At 37.7% G+C, this 24,064-nt stretch overlaps 1 protein-coding gene across 3 annotated transcripts in view; it reads right to left on the bottom strand.

The window, feature by feature from the left end:
• CTNNA2 (catenin alpha 2) overlaps positions 1-24,064 on the bottom strand; it is a gene marked incomplete at its 5' end in the record, with an annotated part of 444,577 nt that overhangs the window by 14,033 nt on the left and 406,480 nt on the right. Inside the window, 5 exons of one of the 3 annotated variants that reach the window (XM_079307294.1) lie at positions 2,069-2,212; positions 14,095-14,229; positions 16,780-16,885; positions 19,188-19,369; positions 22,504-22,617. In XM_079307294.1, coding sequence (XP_079163420.1) covers positions 2,069-2,212; positions 14,095-14,229; positions 16,780-16,885; positions 19,188-19,369; positions 22,504-22,617 — 681 coding nt within the window. Of the gene's footprint in view, positions 1-1,648; positions 2,213-14,094; positions 14,230-16,779; positions 16,886-19,187; positions 19,370-22,503; positions 22,618-24,064 lie in introns of those variants that run through there. The other 2 variants (XM_079307293.1, XM_079307292.1) reach the window with 2 other exon arrangements.

The raw sequence follows: 24,064 nt of genomic DNA, 5'->3' as shown, positions 1-24,064 counted from the left end.
GCAAATTTCTCTGGATTCAAAGTAATCCACTGACATCTTTGTTCCAGGACATCCCCTCAGTGCTGGTCACTGTTTCTAACTCACCATTGTTATTGAATGACACCAATTCTGATTCCCTTTTCCCAATACTTACACCAGTCTTAAAAAGAGTTTCTCTATGCCACCAAAACACTTTTGTATCATTGAAGTGAGATTGGGGCACTGTACAGTTGCTCTTTGTGTTTTATCAATTCTGTGCAAAACTGAAGTCTCCTGCATTATGCAAGAATAATTATGTGCTAAGGCAATTTGATAAACTCATCAGCAAAGGATGTGCTTTTACCTCTAAGCATTTGCCTCTGAAAAGGACAAACTTCAAATCATCTTTAAGATCAGCAATTCCCATAAAGTTTTCCCAGTGAAGCATTAGAGATTGACTAACCTGTTTTACCTTTTCCTTTCCTGAAAAGATTAAAATTTGCTGGGGAAGCTAAATTTGCTTGGCAAGTTTGTGGCTTTGCAAAGGAAGATTTCGAGATTTCAGTGTTTGGTATCTACTAAAGGAATAAACAGTAGTAATAAAACACCTTCTGCACATTATTCAAAGCTAGACAAGCTAACACCTGTCAGGAAGGCATTTTTATATTCTTTGTCATTATTTTTCTCTTTGACAGGGAGGAAAACAACCATTTGTGAAACTTTTGGTAGGTAGCTTTGTAAAGAAGATTCTCACCCTCCCTGAACTCCATTTAGATGTCCTGTGCATTGATACAAAGAGCATCCCTGAGCCATCAGGGAGGAATATCTATCCATCACCATGGACCAATTCCCAGCAATGCCACTGACCAGAAGATGGAATGGTCTGCACCCTTATCCAATTGCTCAAAGCTACCTAGTCACCTGAAAATAGAAGTACTTCATCAATCAGACCCTGAACCCCTTTGCTGAATAGGCTGGGACTGCACTCCCTTTCTTTGATTTATTGAGGATGTGTTGCTGCCTTTTAGTGCCTCTCACTGGGATATGACCAGACCCCACACAAAGCTGGTAAAGAGCTTTTAAATGAACAAGTACAGCAAGATTTGCAGTATCCCTAGGGCCCAACATCTTCATATGATCCTTCTTCTGCCCTTTAGTATGAGAGCTCTGACATCTTGACAGCTTTAAAAGATACCCAGGAGGCAGAACAAGAAAGGAAGATCTTCGTAGTCCATCTTGTCTTTTTTAATATGCTGAGGGATATTAAAACAGTGAAGCAGTAATACCTGGGGCTGAGGGAAATAGGTAACAAGACAATGCTTTAAAGTAAAATTGTAACATTTAGGTAGTGAGACAAAAAACACACCAAGAAATTCAGCCAGCAGTATCCCTGCCCATCTCAAGTTCTTATCAAAGAAAAAAAATAAATCAAATGCTTTGATTTATAATTTCAAAGGTTAAGTCTGAGTTACATCTCTTCTGGGTTTTCTGCTTAATTTTATGTCTTCCACAATTTACCTTTGAATTTTATTTCATCTATGAAAAAGGTCTTATAGTTGGCTTATTGTCAATACACAGCTTCATAAAAATTCTGGATAAAGTGAATAAAAACAGTAATAGTGAATATAAAAAAAGAGAAATCCTGTCCCATATAAATCGTCATTATCCACAGTTAATGATGATAAATATGTAAGCAACACATCTACCTTTAATCATAAAGAACTTCAAGAAAATTATGGCCCGGCACTATAATTAAATACTGTAATTAAATTAATGGAAGTTTAGCAACAGAGTTCAAGGGGACCAGATCCTGCCTTTTCACAGGGCAAGAGAAACACTGAGGGATCAGTTTAACCATCAGCCAATGGACCAGCTGTGCAGAGCAACGTGGCCATTGCTGGGCAGGTGAAATTAACTCTGGGACTTCTGGGCAGGGAGGAAACACTTCTCTGCAGGTGACTGAGACAACACATGCAATTAACTCTGTGACTCCTATGGTTAATTAAAAAAAAAAAAAAAAGAGAAACTATCAAAAAAAACCCCCCATTGTCATGTGTCTCCCCTCCACCCCCAGAGCTACAAAGACATAGATGAGGCAGGAGTTACTCACCGTTGAGGAGTCACCGCTTCCAGTCTCAAGCGTAGCTCCCTCAGCACAGGTGGGTGGGTGGGTGGAAAGTTGACTAGCCCTGCCCCCATCTATGACATCACACTCTACCTCATAAAAGGTAGTGAAAGTGCTCTGAACTCCAGTCTGATTTCCGAGAGATACAGAAAAGAGATAGTGAGAGAGAGAGCAAGAGAAATATTGTGCGCAGAGGTGAGAGGGGAGCGTGTGCTGAAGGAGCTATGCTTGGCCAAGGACACCTCCACGATGAGTAACCCACTGATGGGGGCTCCCCACTCCTTCCCACAGCACAGCCCAGCCTGATGGCCCCACAGGCCTTCTGAGTCACAGGGGAACAATTCTGGCACCTTTGGATGACAACCAGAGAGGACAGAAAGCTCCATCCCAGTTAAATGCTGACTGACATCAGATTGGGGGGAATTTGGTCAATAGATTGCCAAGTGATTCTATTTTGTGTGTGGTTCTGTGCAGCCAAACTGCACAAAAACACCCACACCACTGCAAAGCAGCTGAAATTCCAGTGGCTGCAACAGGAATTACACTTGTGTTCCCCCATGTGGGATAAACATCCAATTCCCACCTGTGGATTGACCCTTGAGCAGAGCAATCCAGAGGCTTGGGCCTCCTACACCACTGCAGGAAAACAATTATGGTTTTCTTGCATTGGAAATGGGAACTGACAAACTGTGCTGAAAGAACAAGTGAGGGAAGTATAAAAATTCTGGGCATACATTTATTTACAGGGCACACTTTCAAGTTCCATAAATTATCAATAAAATTGCAAAGAGGTGATGTTTTTAAAGATGTACATTTTTAGACAATGACAGCTATATAGGCTGAGGCACACTTTTTTTTTTTTTCAAACAACATCCCAAGGACTGAAACTGGAGGACTTAAAATGGGATATTCAGTCTATTGTAAATGGTATTTTTATCATCCAAATTCTGGGAAAGCACGTTTGGGAGTAAACATAATTGCTTATATTATCCACTGGGATTTTCTTAATAACCTAGCTGTAGAGTAAAATCAAACACAATAGTATATTTTTTTTCTTCTGATACACCTAACTCCATTAAATAAAAATGCTTAGAGAATGGGGGGCTATTCAGTGCCAGTAAAGACTGCTAGTGTCAGAGCCTGCCTTATGGAAGAGGAAAAATAAATACTCCAGAAATGTCTTTTAAGGGCATGTATTATAAGCACATGGAGTTAATATTGATGCTTTCTCTCTGGCTTATTGGTGCTACAAGGTTCATGTGAATAGTGATCTAATAATGATTAGTTTTTCTGTCTTAATATTGATTAATGTGCATTCCCTGCTCTTTCAGTGTGTTCTTTGTTTTTCTCTCCTTTCCTTCTACTGAAAAAAGAAAGTGTGTGACTCATGTTTAGTACCAGTCACTCCACCCAACAACAGAGTCAAGCACTTTCCTTCTTAACCTTCAAAACTTTTATCATTGTGGTTATCCTGCAGTATCTGCAGATGCTGCTTTAAAGCAGTGCATTGGGGAATTAAAAACTCAAGAAATGGGTGCCCAGTGGGCAAAATGAAGAATTATTGTGGCTGTTAGAGATGAGATGTAACTGCAGGAACACAATGCAAAACTAGGCTGCAGCTGAGGAATGCTGAGTGATGACAGTGCTGCTTATAATTGAACTGTTTTCTCTGTATATCATCTCTTAATTACAAACTATCTGCATGTTTGAAGACAGAGAGGAGGAAAATCTCCTCTGGTCCCCTGTATTTATGTCTAATGGCCTACTAAAGAGAAAAATCCAATTTTTAAAAGGTTTTTATGGTAAAAAGTACCAAGTAGTATTCAGTGAATTCATAACTTATGTAACCTATGGCTGGACTACTGCACCACAGTTGTTTTTGCCAAATAAAGTAGGAACATATTTCAAACTCCTGTGACCATCAGACCTCAGAAAGCCTAAGCAAGGTTGCTCCTTCTGATAAAGATGTTCAGAGGATATAACCTTAAATATCATAAAAATTACACATATAACATTAGTTCTAAGATCTTCTAAAGAGAGAGTTTGGAGAGATAAATTGTCTTTTACTGGGATGAAACATATGGAAGAAGCACAATTAAATCCTGGAAGACTGAGTATGGCCAAGGATATTCTCCAGCAAAAAGATAAGAAATATGCAGAAATATGGAAAGTTCCACCATGATAATGTGATGTAAACTGTTCAATAGATTGGGTGGCAGATTATACCTCAGATGGTATTTTGGGGCTGCACTACTTTAATCTGAAATCTTGTTTTGACCTGCTTAGTATATCTGTAGTTGAAAAAGAGAATATTAAGTGAAGAGTAAAGACTGAGCTGTGTATGTAGACTTAAACACATTACTGAATAAAAGCAGAGAGGGAATGCACCTCATGAAAGCATTTTTAAAATGAATATACATTCAAGAAAGTGCAGAAATCTTCCAAATACTCCAAGGAACACAATTAAGATTAATTAAATGAATGCATGGAAACGCAAAGAGACAGTAAATGAAGACTTTAATATCAAATATTTTCTTAAGGGATGCAAGTTAAGCCTAACAGCAAAAGAAAACTATGTAAATGCTGGTCAAGCAATTGATTTAATCACTTGCACCCAGACAGCAGAAATCAACTTAAAGGGTCCATGTTTAGTCAGACCTCAATGATCTGATTGAAAAAAAAATCCCAATATGCTTTCTTTCTGCTTAAAAGGATGAACAGGTGGTGGGAAAGGCAGGGACCACACAGGTGCCTCTGGGTGCTGTCTGTGAAGTTTGAGCACAGAGAACCAACCCTGCAGAAGCATTACCCAGACTGGCACAGACACAGAAGGCAAAAAAGGATGGATTGTAAGGAATTGAAAAGAGAGCTGGAATAGGACATGTAAAAATGCCAAAGTGACACATATCATAAAAGTCTGAGAGCTTAACACAGACACACCTCTGACCCAAAGAGGGCCAGCTGCTCTAGGGCATCAGCATGATGGATAAGTGGGAAAATCCTTCCTGTACATTATCTGTCAGAGTTAAGGAATGATGAAATACAGAACATCCTACCTGACAGTAAAGCTGTAACTTCTCTAACTTTTTGACAATGGAAATGTTGAAGCCAGCTGCAGGTATAAAAAGGGGATGGAAATGTTTCTGCAGTCTTTTGGCTCAGATATTGATGCTCTAATCCAGTTTTACAGAATTCTAATTTGGGCTTTGATGAGATTTAGGGCACATTACTTGTATACTCCATCTCAGTTTCTAGACATACTATTACCTACCTGGTAATCCAGTTCACAAGGTTTTGATGATGTATTAGTCAGAATCAGAAAGAACTGATGCTAAAAGAAAGCTTTTGAGAATATCTAACCATAAGAGGTTTGGATTGATTTTTCTGATATCAAGTAGTTTTTTACTTTGACTTCACATCAATGTCTTAATCACATTATACAAAACAAACACGTTTTGTTGAAGCAGCTGCTTATCAATCATGTAAGATTAGATGTGATAACAGAACTATTCTTCCTTTGCTTCTATGAGCTACATAAATAGTAGTGTTAATAATAATATGTCCCAAATGTAGAAAAAAATTTCAGAGGCTACTTTTAACCTTCCTCACTCAGCTCTCTTCCTAAAGGCCACTATGATCTCCCTTATTTAATGGAAACATGTCTCTTTTGTGGATTTTATTAAAAACTTTGTTGTAAGTTTTATTAAAAACTTTGTTGTTCAGTATTTGCAGTTGATTTTGCTCAGGCTGGAAAAAGCTGCTGATGCTTTCCCTTGAGGGCACATCTTCTTGTCTGTGAATAGGTTCTATGAGTGCCCTACTCATCTGAAATTCTGGTTGTCAAGAAATACAATTACAGTCAAAGTAACTGATGAGTCTGAACTTTAGCTGTTATTCTTTTAATATCTGCAAAAGCATCATCTGATAGTACTTTTAGAAGCAGGATTTGGTGTCACCACTCAAGGAGTTAAATAATTTCAAGAGCTACAAGATGTACTTCTGTATAAAAAACACAAGCCAAAATCTCCTATTGTGGGTTAAATCTGTCCTTATGGACATTCAAGTCCCCGTAATTCCATGTGAAAGAAACAAATCTCATTTTCATTTATGGCCTTGGGATGAATCTATTATCAAATCTATGCTGTGCATTAGGGAGGCAGACTTAGAATGTCCTGGGGAAAGGAATTCTTATTTAATACAAAATGGTGACACTTGGTCCCAAACCATCTATTTTAAAGGCCATAAGACAGAAAAACAAGTGAACATCAGATAGCACCAAAGTCCTCTCTTTATTTGTAGTAATTCTAACAGAAATAATCCTTTGGGACCATATCTTAGGGTGTGTTAGAATGGTCTTTGAGCCCTGCTAATTACTGTACTGCTGGTGTAATTTGTGTATCACAAAGCCATTATATTCCCATTTTCTTTCCAGCTCATTCAGAATGGCCTGGAATAGAAAAACAGGCTGAAGTGAAGCTGTAACCACTGTAGCAGGAGAGCTTTGAATTTTTGAGTGCCTACTATTTTTAAAGCAAATGCAGTATGTAATGAAGCACATACAATAATATTTCTATCAATTCTCTAACCTTTTTCGATGATCATATGTGTTCTAAGTTTTAATCTTGAATCTGTAACACTTTACATTGATTTCAAGGAATTAAATAGCTTAATATGGGTTTGCTATGAGAAATGCTTTTCTTTGCAGAAAATTGTTCTAATGAGAAATTTCAATAAATTTAATCTTCAGAAATGCATGAATATTAGCCACTTGATAAAGCACAAGAGCATGTTCCTTGGAGCCAAAAAGCTTCTTAATAAGGATAAAAGTCTGACCTGTCTAAATTTAAACCTACTGAATGCAGACATATAGGTGGTGTGTGTGCTTCTTGTCTCCATGAATATATTCTAATGAAGACAAGTGCAGTGTAATTTTGCTTTGCAAATTAAATTCTAGATAACATCTTTCCATTTATGCAGGATATACAGTTTCATATTTATGTATGTTTATACATGCATTCATATAAAATGAGGTGTTTTCTTAGTCCTAAGAATAGCCTTGTATAAAAAAATTGGAACTTCAAAAGAACTGAGATGATTGCACAAAGATATTTTCTTGTTGGATTTTTCAGTTGTGTCTTGAGCTTTGTTCATCTGCTTTTCCTTACATAAACTCTGTCTGCCACCATCTACCTTCTTTGAAGGAACACTCAGACAAAAATGAAAAGAAATTAACCTTTCCAGAGGCTTCTGCACAGGTTTTTCTGTGGATCCCAGTTATGATCCCCCTGATGCCCAAAGCTCAGAGTGTGCACTATCATCCAATCCAGCACTTCTTAAAAAGACAAAACCCTGTGAACTTTCTGACACAGGAAAAACATCCTGAGCATCTTTCACTTGGCTGAATCAAAATGTTGCATAAATATCACTTAAAAAAGACCTCTGAGGAACACTTGTATAACTTTTAACTTGAAATTAGTTGATTACCAACATCAGATCTCAGCTGCTACACTGTCTACTCCAGGCTTGAATCCCTCCAAGGAAGTCAACTGCATAAACTGTCTGAGCTCCTGGTGCATGCTCCTTCAATATGCAACAGCTAAGCTACACATAATGAACTAAATTCCTATTAGTGTCAAATGTTTGGGAGAGGTGCTGCAAACAGATTTAGAGCCATTACATCTATTTATGCCTCTTTTTTAAATTTTATATATCTTTTTTCATAGGATAATTAAGAATCCTTCAGTGTTTTAAGTTTGAGAAAGCCCTAAGACAGAGATTCCATAAAATGCATCATATATAATGAATATATGACCATGAGGGATTTTATCAGCACTTATTTTGATTAACCTGCATAACTCACTGGTGCCTTTGTCCTTTAGGAGTACTAAATTGACTCAGTGTCAGGATGATGAATTTTTTATTCCACATCATCAGGTTGTCCCTTCATGGACCCTGTACTGAGGGACATTCTGTGCCATCAGGAGTTGGAGACTCCTAAATTAGTTAGTTCAAACAGATTTGTTCCACACAAAGGTTTATCCAAACCTGTTTAAATATATATATGCTTTTAGGAACTGAGTACACTTAATATGGCTGTTTTACCCTTATACATATCAATAGATCTGCATACATTCAAACACTTATGCCAATGTTACTCAGATATATCTCCATCCCAGACTGTCCAGCTAAAACACCTTTCTGTATTTTTTGTGTCTTTAATGTCTCCCAAAGCAGATGACATGACAATATACTGTGTATATTCAAGTGTTGATCAAGGTCTCCCTTTAACAGCCCAGCCCCAGCCTTCCTGTCCTAGAAGCTGTTTTTTCACAATGTTAAAGACCTTGAAATTTGTATTTCTCTCTCTGCTTGTTATATTAAGAAAGTAGAGATTATTGTGGAGTTCAACTAACTTTATGGTCCTGACTACATCTCAGTTCTTTCCCAACACTGCAATTCTTTGATTTCATACTATTTTGCTTTTGGTTTGGCTTTCTTCCCCTGAACATGTAATATCTCTTATTTCTTTGGCTCATTTCCTTATTATTTCCTAAGTGCTGTTCTGCACCCTCTGCTTCCACAGAATTACAGGATCAGTGAGGTTGGAAAAGAGCTCTGAGCTCATTGAGCCCATCCTGTGACCCAGCACCACCATGGCACTGAGTGCCTTGTCCAGCCTTTCCCTAAACACCTCCAGGGATGGTGACTCCACACCTCCCTGGGCAGCCCATCCCAATGTCTAATCACCCTTTCTGTGGAGAAATCCCTCCTGATGTCCAGCCTGAACCTCCCCTGGCACAGCTTAAGACTGTCCTCTTATTCTGTGGCAGGTTGAATCCCCTCCCTCCCCTGCTGCCCACAGTGCTTTGGATGCAGTTCCATTTCTGTTATAAATTTATAGCAAAATTCATTTTGTTGCTAGCTAAGCAACCTTTTTGCACTCCTGAGAATCTTGATAAGAAGGAACCCAACAGTTTTGTCAATTTAGCAACTGTCCCTTGAGGAACCTTTCTTTCATATAATCCACAATTCTTGCTTGGTCCAGGAGAATGAAATTGCTCTGTTTAACAAACTCCGAATCAACACATTTTCAACATTTTAAATGCAAAGGTTCTCTCTGACTGCCAACTTTAAACAAAGGAAAACTACCCAGAAAGGCTTTCTCTTTCAGGGAAATTATAAACCTCATCAGTGGCTCTTAAGTAACTGCACTTAATCCAAATTCAATGGAAGATGGCCTTGCTCACTTTTAATAACAGGTGAACTTCAAACTACCTGATTTTGATTTGAGTCTATAGAATTAATAGACAGTAACTTGATACTTTACTGTCCACATGATACCAACTTGCTTTTACTGTATGAGATAGTTTAGAGTGATTCAGCCTTAACTAAAAGAAAAGTAGGCCATGGAAACCCTTTTTATTAAAAGGTCCATAGACAGAATTGATAGGGAAACCACATCTGAAATAACTGCTGAATGCTCACTGTGACTCTCTGATAACTAATGAGACTCATTCATATTTGATGAGGACTGACTCTTTCTGGTAACCTTACTCTTATCACTGATCACAGATAAACATATAATTATTTTGTAGTATATCTGTATGTATTCATATTTTTATGTATCCACCCTCCCATTCTGAGTGTTTTGTTGATTTTCATCATGTCCTACCCAAAATTAATGGGGTGGCTCCAGCCTTTTCACCTTTCTGTTCCTGCTAAACTCCTCCTTTCAATTCACCAAGCAAGAACTCACAATCTTGGTAAATTCTCCATATTAACTACACTGCCTTGTATCTTCAGCAGAATAGAGAAATCCTTCTCTGGGTATCACAGTTGAGCCTAATATGTTAAGATAAATAGGACTTGGAAAATATCTGGGAACTGGATCCAGCTAAAGTTATGTTTGGAGTGTGCTTTAGCTTTTGATCCCATACTTTTGGACAGTGTTCAAAGGCACGTGGCTGCTACTTTGTATGACACTGCATATCTGTCTGCTTCAGAATTTAAGACTGGCAATTTTTCTGATAATACATCTGATTTTATCTGTAGGGTTCTAAATCAAACCTGAACATGATAAGGAGTTGCCTTGGATAAGGGATTTTCTTAAATTCTGTTCAATCTAAACCTACAGGTAAAACTGTGGCAATTCTACTAACATAAACAAGAATTTAAAAATGCAAGCTCACAGCCTAAATGGATAGTAGGTAAATGAACTGATCAGCTTCTGAGCAGCAGTAAACAGAAGAAGTGGATATTTATTCTAGAATAGGAAATGAATATATAGATTTGTTTTATAGTAATTCTCTTGCTAACAAGAGGCAGACAGGAATGCCAGAAAAATAAAGCAGCCCCAGAGTTAGAAGTAGGATGCTTTTTTTATCCAAATAAGAAACATCATTAAAAGCAACTCTATTGAACAAAAGTAGCTCCCACAGAAAGGCAAGGCCATCAGCAAGAGCTAAGTATATGTAAATGGGATTTTACTTCACTGAGAGCAGTGTACTCTCAGCACCTCAGAGGATTCATTCCAATACAATACTGCAAGTGATTATGAAGCAAATATGCATTACCTTAAATAAACCAAAGCAAGAGACAAAGCAAATTATTTTGAAGTGCTTTTACTCTATAATTTCATTAAAGGAGGTTGTTTATTCTCAGAGGGGGACTAGAAATTGAATCTTGAAATCTAAAATTACAGAAACATATATCTATTTATGGACCAAGGTCAAAGAGAGTTTTATTAGGAACAAGGCTATCATCTACACAGTTTAAAATATTTTTTAAATATTTTATTATTTTTATATTAATTTAGTTTTTTTTTAAATCTATCCTCCTCACCATTTTTGCTTATTTTCTTTCCTGCAATCTTTTTTGGCTTTCCACGGCTCCTCAGCGAAGAACTGGTATTAGGGTTTTTTCTTATTTTACTTTTCAAAACTCCATTGGAATCAGGAATTAAGGGTCTCACCTTGGAACATAAAGGGCCAAATCAACAGACAGAAATTGTCTTTGCCCTCTTAATATTAATGAGGAATTAGCTGATGTGTCCTAACTCCCATGTCTAACTTAACTGGTAAAAATAGTTTTGCTATCTGCATGGAGGGAGTGTGATGGGAAAGATCAAAGGAGAAAAAAGAGGGGAGGGAAAAAGGAATGGGAGAAAGAAAAGCAAAAACAACAGTGGGTTCTTTACTGAAATAATTTACAATTCAGGACTGTGACATTTTCTTACTTTTTGATCTGCTTTCCTATTTGCAGCAAAGTCGCTGATGCCAAAAAGGACCCTTCACATGCTAAGCTAGAATCATAACAATCTACAGAGGAAAAAGCACACAAGATCAGCTTTATGGTTATTTTCAGAGGCAAACCATACTGAACTACTGAATCTTGGGGGAAAAAAAAGAAATAGAAGTTTCATCAAAAGACATACGGCACATTAAATGTTATGTACACAGTAGTTTTGAAGTTGTTGCAACATATTTTTCTCTAACAAAACTGTAAGAACTGTGGGGTGGCTTTCATCTGTCTTTTAGCTTTTAATTGGTTTTATGTCTCTTTCCTTTATATATAAATACTCATACACCCACACAAAGATTCAAACATACATATGCATACATTCATTTCATTTATAAATATTGATTAATATTCTTAATAATGAAAAAATTCAAGCAGAGATCCTACTCCCATAACAGTTCTGAAGTCATCTTTTGGATCAATATGAATTGTCTTGTGGTTCTTTGTAAACACAGTAGTAAATTACAATATTGTAAAATTGTCATGGTGCTTGATATTTGCATCAAAACACTTAAATATAGCACAGTCACAGAAACTTACTTCTGCAGTCATAGATTGAGAAGCTTGAGTTCTGGATTTCTATGGTACTTCTAACATTGTACTGTATGCAAGTTGCCAAATAATGGTATTTCATTTTAGCATAAATAAAATACTGTTTATTTGTAATTGGCTATCCAAGAGAGAATGAAGAAGAAGATGGAAGCAGAAGCAGCAAGTAGACAAGCAGATGTGGATGTGCACTTGGATACCAGACCTCTGGATAGCAAAGGAGCATACAGTACCCAGCACCCTGAAGATCAACAGCTCAGAAAACACTGCCAGGAAAGCTCTGCACTGCCTGGGTCCTGGCAGATCACAAGATAATGCTCTCATAAAGGGATGCACAGGAGTTCAACTCACTATACCTCCTCCTGCTCAGAGCACTAGCAGAAGAAGCAAGCTGGGCAACCTTCAAATTTGCTGTGGGTCAGTTTTGCTGAGTCTTTGGAACGGACCCAAATATTTTCGGTGGTTGAAGCTCATTTTGCCTTTGAGACTGACTGTGAAAACCCCACCAAACAGAAACACAATGGTGATGGAGCCTGGGAAGCAGCAGGTGCCAACAATGCCAGACTGGAATGATGAACTCAAGCAGTTTGGCCACTGATAATTGCACAACGGATGGGCATGTTCCAGAACGAGGAGATGCGCAGGGCTCACAACGGCTTATTCAGCATCACAAACACTGAATAAAGAGTGGAGGAAAACACACACAACCACAAAAGCCAAGCCAGGAGAAGCACTGATTGGGGGAATTGTTTCAGAGAGATGAACATGACAACTCGATGGGTATGAGAGGCTGGACCCAGATGGCAGGAGGTAAGAAAGGATCAGCACAGCTGTCAGGGATACAAGGACAGAGCACGCCGCTGGTGTCAGCAAAGTGGAAGAGGATCTGTCATTGCTGTGGGAAGACCAAGGTATTAAAATTACACACATACATATGTCAAGAAGTGCAGACCAATTGCAGGACAGGTACAGGAACCTTTAAGCAGCTCCTTTTAGGATTGTGTATATGACTTCAGAATGCCTGATCCAAGAAAGCCTGGCAAATGTTTAAGACCTTCCATAGTGCTTTGCAAAAAAAAAAAAAAAAAAAAAAAAGGTTTTGTGACTGAGAACATTTTCTGATATGTTTGAGGAAGGCCAGTGATGCCACTGGGGAATCTTATATGGATGGAATGAAGGGCACAAGTTTGTTGTCCTAATAATCTTCGTACTTGATTGGGCTTAAACAATGAAAGGGTGCTTTTTCCAAACAAAAACGTTTAGAAACAATTTGTTTTGAGCATCTTAGGTCTCACAAATCACTGTTGTTTTAAAAACACTCAGGAGAGTGGAATATTTTACAAATTTACATACATATGGTCTGTACTTGAGTTAGAGGATAACAAAGGTGTCATGGGGCTAAACTAGGGTGAAAAAAAAGAAATCATGAAGAGCAGTCATTGATTCTTCTTGATTCTAGAATACTCCCAGAGGCTCAAGGCCAACATAGGAGAAGGGAAAAAAAATAAAATTTAAAAATGTAAAAAACTCATTGCTTATAATATTACTGCTGCCTGTCTTTATTTCTACAAAAGATTATGTGTAAGAAGTTTGTAGTGTGCATGGAAAATAACTGAAGTAACTGGGTGGTATTAGAGTATATAATCACTGTGCTACTTGGAAACAGCACATGTATCAAAATTTAAAATATTTTGCTGGCCTTCCAGTCTTTTGCTAAACCTAAAGTGTGCATTGGAACCTGAGTGAATGAATCCCATTAGTCATCACCATCTAAACAATGTGCACTTCATACAGTTGGCTTCTGCACAGAGGAAGGAAATTACCAGCAGTAACAAAGGAAAGAAGATTTATAATGAGCAAATATACAAAAGCTCCAAATAATTATAATATTCACAGCTTGGCAATGACTTTCTAGGCTATGAAATTACTTTTCTTTGGGAAGAATGAAGATTCTACAAGGTTAGTATAAACAAAGGGTAATTGGAAAATCAAATTGCTCTACACAAGTTACTGTAAGGCCTGGAATAATGGTGATAGAATTTAAAAAAAAAAACAACCTTGCTTATGAATCAGTGGGTTTTTGTTTGGTACATTATTGAAATCAAGAATGCTCCCTTTCAAGTGCTACATGGGAAACAAATGGCTAAACACAAATCCCAGCTTACCCCTGACACAATGAGCTCTCCTCCCAGGTTCTGAACTTCTGCCTTGACTTTGCTGCAGATGTTGAGCTGGTGGCAGTACAGGGCAATGCGCTGCAGGTAAGCCAGCAGGTCCTGCTTGCAGGCTGAGTCTGGGCACTGCAGCAACACAGAGAATGATTAGATGAGCTGAGCTGTGAGATTAGAGACAGGCAGTGTGTGTGCATTGGGTGGATCTGTTCCACTTTGTCTTTACATGAGGTACTAGGTAGAATGTGAAAACTTCGCTTTCATTTAACTCAAGATTTATGAATTGCAAGATGCACTCTTTCTGAAAAATGAGAAACCTCTTTATCAGCATTATGAAAATAATATCTTAAAATTGTGCATTAATTTATGGAATTGTACTGAGCAGCCAAAAGACCAGGTTTAACTTGAAACTCCAGGCTGCCTGCTGGACATGTAATTTAACATCCAATATGGACCAGTTAATGTCCAGATAAACCCAGTTCTGAGTGGTTACCCCCACTCTAATGCCTGGCAGCTCCCCTGGCATTTGTGCAGACATTCAGAGGATTGGACTAGGTCAAATGTGCTGGATGCTGTGAGGGTTTCATAATCAATAGAGCTAGAAGGGCCCCAGTACAATTTATTCATAGTCTCTGGGACTGTTAATAGCAACTGCATCATCCCTCACAATATCAACAGCATAACAAACAACAGCCTTGTAGTTAATATTCAAAGTCTTGCCTCAGGAGAGCAGGACTCAGTAATTCACTCTGGTGAAACAGAGCTAAAAGGGTCCAGTGCTAACAGCTTGTCTCCCATAAATACTCTTTGGGGCTATCCAGAAAAACCCAACTGACAATGGTCCTGCATAGCCTGGGGAACAAAGATTCCAAATATGCCTTTTTATCTCCTTACAGAGTTTATGGTCAATTAAAAAAAAAAAAATATCAGAGCATTTCAAGAAAAACTGATAGAATTAAATGCGCATGACCCAACAACATCACAGCTCCTACCTTGAGATCACTGCTCTGGTCCCAGCAGCTAATGCTGGCAAGGAATGTGTTCATGCTGAAGTAGTTGGATATATTGCTGTCTATAACCCCAAAAGGAGTCACCTGGCTTTTTTCTTTCCCTTTAAAACTGATAATAGACAAAACTGGAGCTTCACTGTGGCTGCTACAGAGCCTCTCTTCCTCAGACAGTAGCCACACCTTTCAGGCATTAATCCCTTAAACACCTCCCTACCAGTGCCAATTTAATATAAATATATTTATTCAGTTCTTGAAGTCTATGAACTGAAAGGAATTAATTTAAAGCAATACTTCTGCAGAGCTGTAAAGGTTTTAAATATAAATAACTTGGAGTGAAAAAAAATGTAAAGGCTCTCTCATAGGAACAATAATTAAAAATGCAGCTGTCCATAAAAAGTTTATATTGCATGAGGGTCTCCAGAGTTCTGTGAAATATCATTAAAGTGCAAGCATTAAAACAAATACTTCATTCTCAAAATAATTTCACTTTTTATTATTAGGGTTACAGTCCTCTGAAACTTAAAATGTGACTCAAGTCAAGGCACTCTAAGCATAACAAGTCTCCTTCTGTTTCTCTTTTTAAAATATTCCACCTCTGCAAATACTGCAGACTAGGAATTTCATCAGCTGACAGATGGATTTCTGCTTTCTTGAGTTAAAATGAACAGATGCTACATTTGAAGGACTGGAATGGGTTAATTACAGCAAAAGGGCTTGCTGCTGCTGAAGAAGACCTAAACCCAACATTTCTGAGGTTACAGGAAAATGGGCAGTTTTAGGATTTTTGCCACTCTGGCAGAGTGTGTTACACACTATGACACTCTTACTTAAAGAAAAAAATGACATTCTAATTTTGAAGAGAAACATTAGAGGCAAGGAAGTTATCAGTTCCAGAAAATTTTCTCTTGATAACAATTAAATAAAAGAAACAATAGGAAATTTACAAAGAGAAAAATAGTGAAATTTAATTTGCCTGAATCTATAATTAGCTATGTAGAGCTTGGATTTGAAATTTGGCTCTTGACTTTTAATATGAATTTTAATCTTGAATTTTAATTCTTACTCTCCAGATAAACAGATAATTCAATCTGAAAATACATATACAGCAAGGTCATCTGTCCAGCTGACACAAATTTGGTAAAGGAAGTGAGGACACAGAACCCACAATATGCACAATACATTGAGGCAAAGTAGAAAATGGGGAGTCAGAGAATCTTGAAGAAGTGCCAAATCAAGGGAAAATTGCTGGAAGAATGAGTCAAAAAGAATTTAAAGTTTCCTAGGCAGTTGGCAAAAAGAATGGAGCATCCAAATCCCTACTGCTTTTTTAACAGCAAATACATTTTGGATGTGATGATCTCACAGGTCTTTTCCAACCTGAGTGTTTATCTAATTCTAACAGGCCCAGAAATGAGGCTGGGGAACAAGTCAGGCATTTCTGAGCTATGGAGAGACTAATTTATGACTTTCTAAAAAAAAAAACCAACAAACAAACCCCACATTTAAAACATTTCTTTTGTCCTGCAAAATGCTGATGGGTCTAGAAGAACCAGCTCCTATCCAATGGGAAGATCAGCATCCAGACTCCCAACAGGTAATTTTCTGGTAAGACTGACTTTTCCTGAAAAAAATGGTGGTTAGGTTGTATTTCAGCTCATTTTGGGGCTACCTGATCAGCTACTGCCCGTGCCAATTTGTCCATCCTGGATCCTGCCTCTGCAATCTTCTTGGCTGCATTAATGACATCAGATGTGTTCTTCAGGGGGCCTTTCCCTCTGTGAAACACGAGAATATTAGCCACAATCTCAATAAATCACCAAAAGCAACAGTTTTAGTGACCCTGTTGAGTGCTCCATTTTAAAATAGTAACACAAATGTCTTCTTAATTTATTACAATTTTGCCTTTTAAGTACTTTATGGTGCAGCTTGATTAAGAAATCTGTCTGCTGTATTTCCTCTCCCTTACAAAATGCCTCACTGGCAATTTAGTCCAATGGTGCCTTCAAGCACATGAGCTGTACTTAATAGTATATGCATTTTTAAGTGCTCATTAAGCCCATGGTGTTCCTGGAATACACAACTATTTCAAAATTATGTGATTCCCAAGCCAGTGCTAAATGTTCAGCCCATCATGTCTAGGGCAAGGATGTCACGTTTAGAAAAGTTTTTTTTTTAGTAGATTTTTTTGTTGGAAAATAAAGAGAAGTGAAGCATAATCATTATTTTACACTCTTGAATGTTACACTTAAAACATGTATAATTAGCTTTAAGCCTGATCTTTCACTATATTTTTAACTTGATTCATAAAATTCAGATTTAGTCATTAAAACTACCAAACTGCATTAAGACAAAAGGTCTCCACAGACTTTCCTGAGTTTGTTTCAGACTCAAATCTTTAATCCTGCTTGTAGCAATAAAATTGCTGCTGCTCCTGAGAAAGTCTCAACTGAAAGTGAGTTCATTTTCCATTTTTTAATGTGGAAAATCACAGTATGATCAAACTTTTTTTAAATTGAAACAGAAGGCATTTTTTCTAAGCACAACATTGCATTGGTTTTCAATTTTTTAATCAATAATGGCAAGAATAACATGCTGAAACATATTTCTACTTTAATCTTCTTTCCAGGCTTTTATTACCACCTTAAACAAATGAAATACAAGTATCCCACTTCTAGTGAACTTAAACTGCAACGAAAATACTTCTTGGTGACCTCATGAGATTCTACATTAATTACATGAGCAGCTCTGACTGTCACAAACACCATGCATTTGAAAAATAATTCTATTCCAACACTGCTGAGGTTAGAGCCAACCAAAAAGGTGTGAAGGGCTTGTTTCTGTTTTAATGGAATAAATTAAACAACTTGTTATTGAATCTGATGCAGACAGGAGTGCACTTTGATTTTTTTTTTTTATTTACTTCAAATGTGTCAGTAGTTTGTATCTCATTTTCAAATTAGTTTTGTCCTTTTTGATGCTAGAAAATATAATTGTAAAACTTTTAATTCATGTTCAAGATATCAAAGGCTGTCCAGGAGAAACTGGTCATATTCTGGGCTGTTGCTTTAGGTCATCCTTTCATCCTTCCATGATACAATGACACTGTTTGCAGATTTTACTGTATTTTTTGCTGGCAAAAGGATCAGAGACACCAGGAAAATACAAGTACAAAAGTAGCTATATTAAAGAAATTTTACAGAATTCTGTAAAATATCCTCTCCATCCAATTTCACCCCCTGCCACTATCCCAGGCTGCTGCAAGCCCAAACCAACTGGCCTTGATACTTCCAGGGATGGGGCAGCACAAAGAGATGAAGAAATGGATGTCTGATTTTAATCCTGAAGAAAACCAGGAAGATTCTCATCCTGTTTTGTGTAATCACATTTTGATAAATACCATTTAAACTTTTGAACCCACTTCAAAAATAAACACTGAACAAAATTTAATTTACTATGGTGATCTGGAATTAAAGAATCTGTTAAACTGTTCTCCCTGGTGTGATTAACAATATGACCATAGTTAAAGACTGTAATTCTGTTTTCATTGTATCATTAATGAATGGCCTTTGGACATTCTGCAATTAGACAAGAATAAGACATCAACAGACAAAAAACATGAAAGCAAAAACAAAATCATTACTGACTAACTCCTAGATCAAACCAGTTTCATTTCATTTGGGATTTTTTTTTGGAAGGTAGTTCGGTGTTCAAGTGATATAAATAGTTTTGCCATTATTTTTGATTGACACAAATTGTGCTGAAATGTTGAAAGTTCAGAGAGGAACATGCATTTGGATGGGTACCAAACAAAATGTCACTGAGTGTCTGCAAGGTCACAGACTAACTTTGCTGCTGAAATACAAAATGATCTGCAAATAAAAGAGACTTGCAAATAGCACAAAAACTTCATGTGATTAATCCCACTTGGACAAATAGCCAGGGCAGTGTACAGGATCAGTGTTCCTTGGCTTTGCATCCCCAAAACCACAGCAAATCATCTCAAAAGGGTCCCAATCCAGCAGGAAAGGGAAGATGTGGCACAGCTGAGCTCCTCAGATGGGGTTATTTTGTCCTTACCTGGTGAAATCTGTCATTTCCATCATAATCATGCACATCTGCTTGGCCAGCACAATGATGTCATTGCCACTGTCATCCCACTTGGCCACCTCTGCATCCAGCTTGCTCTTTTCTTGGTGGAATATTTCCACCTGCTCAGCAATCTTTGCCTTCTCCTCCTGGGGCAGCTGAGCCATGATAGCCTGGAGAAAGAACAGCAACAAAAGGAAGCTACAAACTGCATCTTTCCAGTGGTCCCAACTGCTTGAGTTTCTCTTTATGGGAGTTGAAGATGCCAAGCAAAATCCTGTGGGGATTTGATTTCTGTCAGGACAGGCAAAAGCACAGTCACAGCATGTTTATGCCTCTTTCTGCACTTTCAAGATGATAAAATTTCTATTTATAGTGTTGTCATTATTCACCAGTTGACAAAAGAGGATTAAATCTCAATTATGAGGAAGAATAAAATGAGTGACATTTATGGGAAAAGGCAGACTGAATTGCTGTGTCTCCCTTAGTCTCATCCTCTGTCAGAAATGCAGGATTTCAGATTAACACAACACTAAAATAAACTATGACACACAAGACAATGCATTTGAAGTAAATTGTAACAAATATATCTTTTAGATTATATTTAGTGTTCTCATTTTCTCTTGGAAGAGATGCAAAAAGGCACTGAACAGGTTGGTACTGATCTGCCTCAGCATGAACAAAGCACAAAGTTCCTGCCCCCCTCAAAAAAAATCCTAAAAAATTATAATAATTACTTTTGAAGATCAAATGGACACTTTGAATAATGATTTCCAAGTTAAGCTACTATTTGGCTCTAGGGGTTCTGAAGACCATATTATGCATTTAATGGGGTGTGACACATACTTAAGTGTCATTACATTTTTTTCTTGTTTATGTCACTTTCAATCAGCTGAAGTCTTTTTCTACATATTCTTAAAATGCTCTTGGCTTTTAAAAATTCGTAATTGACCTTTTCCAAAACTGAAATTAAAAAGGGTTATACACAGTAGATCAGAAAATGAGAAATTTGCAAGTTAATCAAATTAAAATTCAGGACAAGTTTTAATTAGGCCTTATCAATGTAACTCAGCAGTTTCAAATGTTAGCATAATAGTCTTTGCACAGAAAAATGAAGTGCAAGTCAAGCTAATAAATAAATATATAAAATGCACATTAAACAACAGAACTGAGGAATTAACTGAAGTTAAGAGAATGTGATAGGAGTAGTGAAATTTGGGAAGTTTATTTGTATGACTTGCCTGTGCTTTCTTCAAGTGGCAGCTTCACCTGAACACACCTTAAACTGGTAAACAGTGTTTTAATATTTCTGTTCCAGCTGCTGATGTGCTTTCAAAGCAGCCATATCCTACAGCAAATGCAACTTGTAAATTCCAGTTTTATTTCTACTGAAGACCAACACAAGTCTTTCTACTGAAATACTAACAGCCTTGTGGAGTAAGCATATTAAACAAATCCATTACATTGCACAAATCAAAGTGTTTTGCATCTTTTCCACAGAAAAGGTTCAGATAAAATTCTATTCTGCTTAGCACTCCAGACTGGGACTGGGAAGCTTCTGCTTAAAATGTTTCCCTTTTATGTTTTTATGATTTGTTGCTTCCTGTACCACATTACAATCCATGTTATTCAGGAACTGTCTTTATGATATATTATGTTTATACAGTGTATAGCTGATCAAAGCAGAAGGCTTTAAGTATAGCAGTAATAATAACCACAATAAATGTAATAGATTTTAAGACTCCTAAATCCCCAGGCAAACTCGATTCTTAGTAAGAAAAATTACTGCAGTCTTTACTTGGGTTTCAGATCAAGAAAGGATGAGATGCTACCCAGTCCTAAATGTAACCAAAAAGATGAGAAAGGGTGTGAAATTCAACAAAATAATCTGTACTGTATCTCATTTCTGTTATACCTGAGATTCGCTTTAGTAGACAATACTTTGAATATCTCAAACAAAATACAAAATACAAAAACCACAAAAGATAGTCAACTACATCCAGAACAGTTCTGTCACCAGTCTCACAGAAAGGAATCCAGAGATTTTTTGCCTTAGAGATGTCACGATAAAACTCCAGTTTTTCTGATACATGGTTTTCTGATATATCCAGGGAAATAATTTTAAGACAAACAGAAATCTCTGCCCATTTCACTGGATCCATGCCTTGCATTTCTCCCACACCTCTGAGTAAGCTTCTTTCAGATTTCTGTTACTCTGCTGTTTCTTTTCAGGGTGTAAATCCTTTGTGTCAAGCCTCAAGCACAGCAGCTTAAACTCCTCTGTCCTGATCCTCTAAGGTTTTGCAGCATCTTTGCCTGTTGGTCTTTAGGTTCTCAGCACTACAAATCCTCTTCCAGACTCCAAGGTAAGAAATCCCCATTTCAGCTACCAACTTTTGCTGGTATTTCAGTTTGTGGGGAGAATGCTTCTAATTTAGTCCACAGCTTCACTTCTAGCACATCAGAACAAACCAGGCTTGTGTGAAATAGCCATGAAAATCATTCAGATAATTCCCAGTTTCCCACTGGTTCTCTCCTGGAAAATGTTAAAAGGCTTTTTAAAAAAAAAACTTTATTTCTAGTCAAATATATTTTCATGATGCATAAAATTATATTCTGATTTTTTTAAAATAATCTGAGCTGAGAAGCCTATTCAGTAAAAGGTAACCCTTCATCAGAGGGTGGCATAATCCTGAGTGTTAGCAGGAATATTCCTGAGTGTTAACAGACTTCACTTCCCCAGCACCTGTGACCCCCAAAGCACTCATCAGCTTAATTTGCAATCCCCATGCACAAGCTGAGGCTGCAAATCACAGTCACTGGAGTTTATCATGATGTAATTACCCTGGTAAAATTACATTGACTCAGTAGCAAATGTCTTCAATTACAATTAAATTACAGGGACTACTCAGTAGCTTAAACAGATCTTCTTGACAGGTTTGCACACTGGGAAACATGACTAATGTAAGATTTCTCTGGATACAGCACATGGTGCTCTGATGGGATTTTTTTTTTTTTTTTAATTTGCTGACTACTCCCACAGTTTCAGCACATTCCAAACCTGCAAAGCCTTCTCTTACAGCACTAGCTGGAGCAAGCAGCTGATAGTAGGCACCACAAAAGCCTCAAGATCATTCAATAAATGCTACTTAAATAGGATTGACATGAAAACAACTTCAACACATCATCAGCCTGGCCCCATCCTTTCTTAAATCCTGAGGACTGGAACTCACTGCCTTTTCTTTCTGAGGCAGAGATTTTGGTGGCTGCTGGACCCTGGCTGGAGGCACGTGGGGTGTGCACTCACCCTTGCACTCTGGCCAGCAATGAGCTGGTCATCCTCGGTCTGGACGCTCGTTCTGCTGCGCACATCGTAATCCTCCTGCTCAAAATCTGAGTCATCCTCCAGCTCCTCGGGGGTCTGGAGAGAGAGAGACACGACAGGGAAAACCACAGAGAGGAGATGACAAGCTTAAAAAGGACACAGAGCAAGTCCTGTGCACATTGAGCTCTTATTTCATTGACTACCTGCCCAGGAAACGCTGTTCCGTTCCCCTCTGAAATGAATTTGTCTGCCCCAGCAGTCAGGAACTGAAATTGAATTGTCTTAAAAATTAAATTGTTTCAACCCTAGTTTTCTTTTACAAATGGCATTTGTCATTACCTTGCCACAACTTTTCTTGCTGCAATTTCTCTTAACTCTGTTAACGTGATGAATGCAGTTCCAGGAACAAATATCCTTTAGAAACACTAACAACTGGAAAGCAGTATTTCAAAATAATGTTATTTCATATATAAATGGACACTAGCACTATTATGTTACTGGAAGCTACATGTAATCTTCAAAAGAGAAAGTAAATACCTAGGGAAAAGCAACTAACATCCTGAAAGAAAAATTCATCAAAGCAAATAAGAGATTTCCCATTGAAAGAAATTGTAAATGATGTCAACTGGTTTTGAAACAAACATGAATTTTATAAACTGCATATTCTTGTTAGTTCACATGGTCATTTTCATTTACAGAACTTTGGAATTTGACTCATCCTCCAGCTGAGATCATGACCACCACTGCTAGTGCTATGAATGAGGAAGGGTTTCTTGGAAGATTGATTGAAACAAGTTACTTATTTTCAAGCTTCAGATTGTTTAAAATGTTGGAAGGAAGGATAAAAAAAAAATAATTTATGGACCTGTTAATTTGTTTTTATTTCACTTTCTAGCAAAAAATTTGGAGGAAAAATGTCATTATTTATATACAGAGAGACAGACTTATTAAAAACACTATTTAGTACAGTATTTAATACAGATGGTGCAAAAAATGGAATCTTTAGAAGGAAGATTATGTTCCATTTTATGGTTGAATAGAACCTGGTACAACAGCTTGGCCATGATCAAGTTCTGCAGGTACCATACATGACAGAGGTAATAGGAAAAGAAATCCACAGTAACTGCAGAGAAATCCCCACCTTACTGGGCACCCCTCACCCCCAGTGACAGCCTAGAAGGCCAAAGCACTACAGAAGAAATCATCCAGGCTGGCATTTGGTGCTTGGAGGCAAGTCAAGTTTTCTAGCAGAGGTGCTAATCACTGCCAGTTGTCATTACAGCTCAGTGTGGAGGATGCTCAGGCACCAGGAACAGCTCCAAAGCCTCTGAGGAATGCAGAGGAGTCTCCTGGCAGGATTTCTGCTCCAGCCTGGCTTCCAGCACCAAGTGCACATCACTGTTTGTAGCTGCACGCTGAAGTGCACAGCATGGGCAGAGGAAACACAGCCATCTTCATCTGACTTGAAGAGGATGAATTAAATATGTGTTTTGGTGCTGAGTGCTGGGGGAAGAAATAACCAAGTGTGGCAGTGTGGTAATGA

The sequence above is a fragment of the Erithacus rubecula genome (genome assembly GCF_903797595.1).
Source record: "Erithacus rubecula genome assembly, chromosome: 5".
Taxonomy (NCBI): Eukaryota; Metazoa; Chordata; class Aves; order Passeriformes; family Muscicapidae; genus Erithacus; species Erithacus rubecula.
Note: the sequence above shows the minus strand (reverse complement) of the source record. Positions and strands in the feature narration are given on the sequence as shown.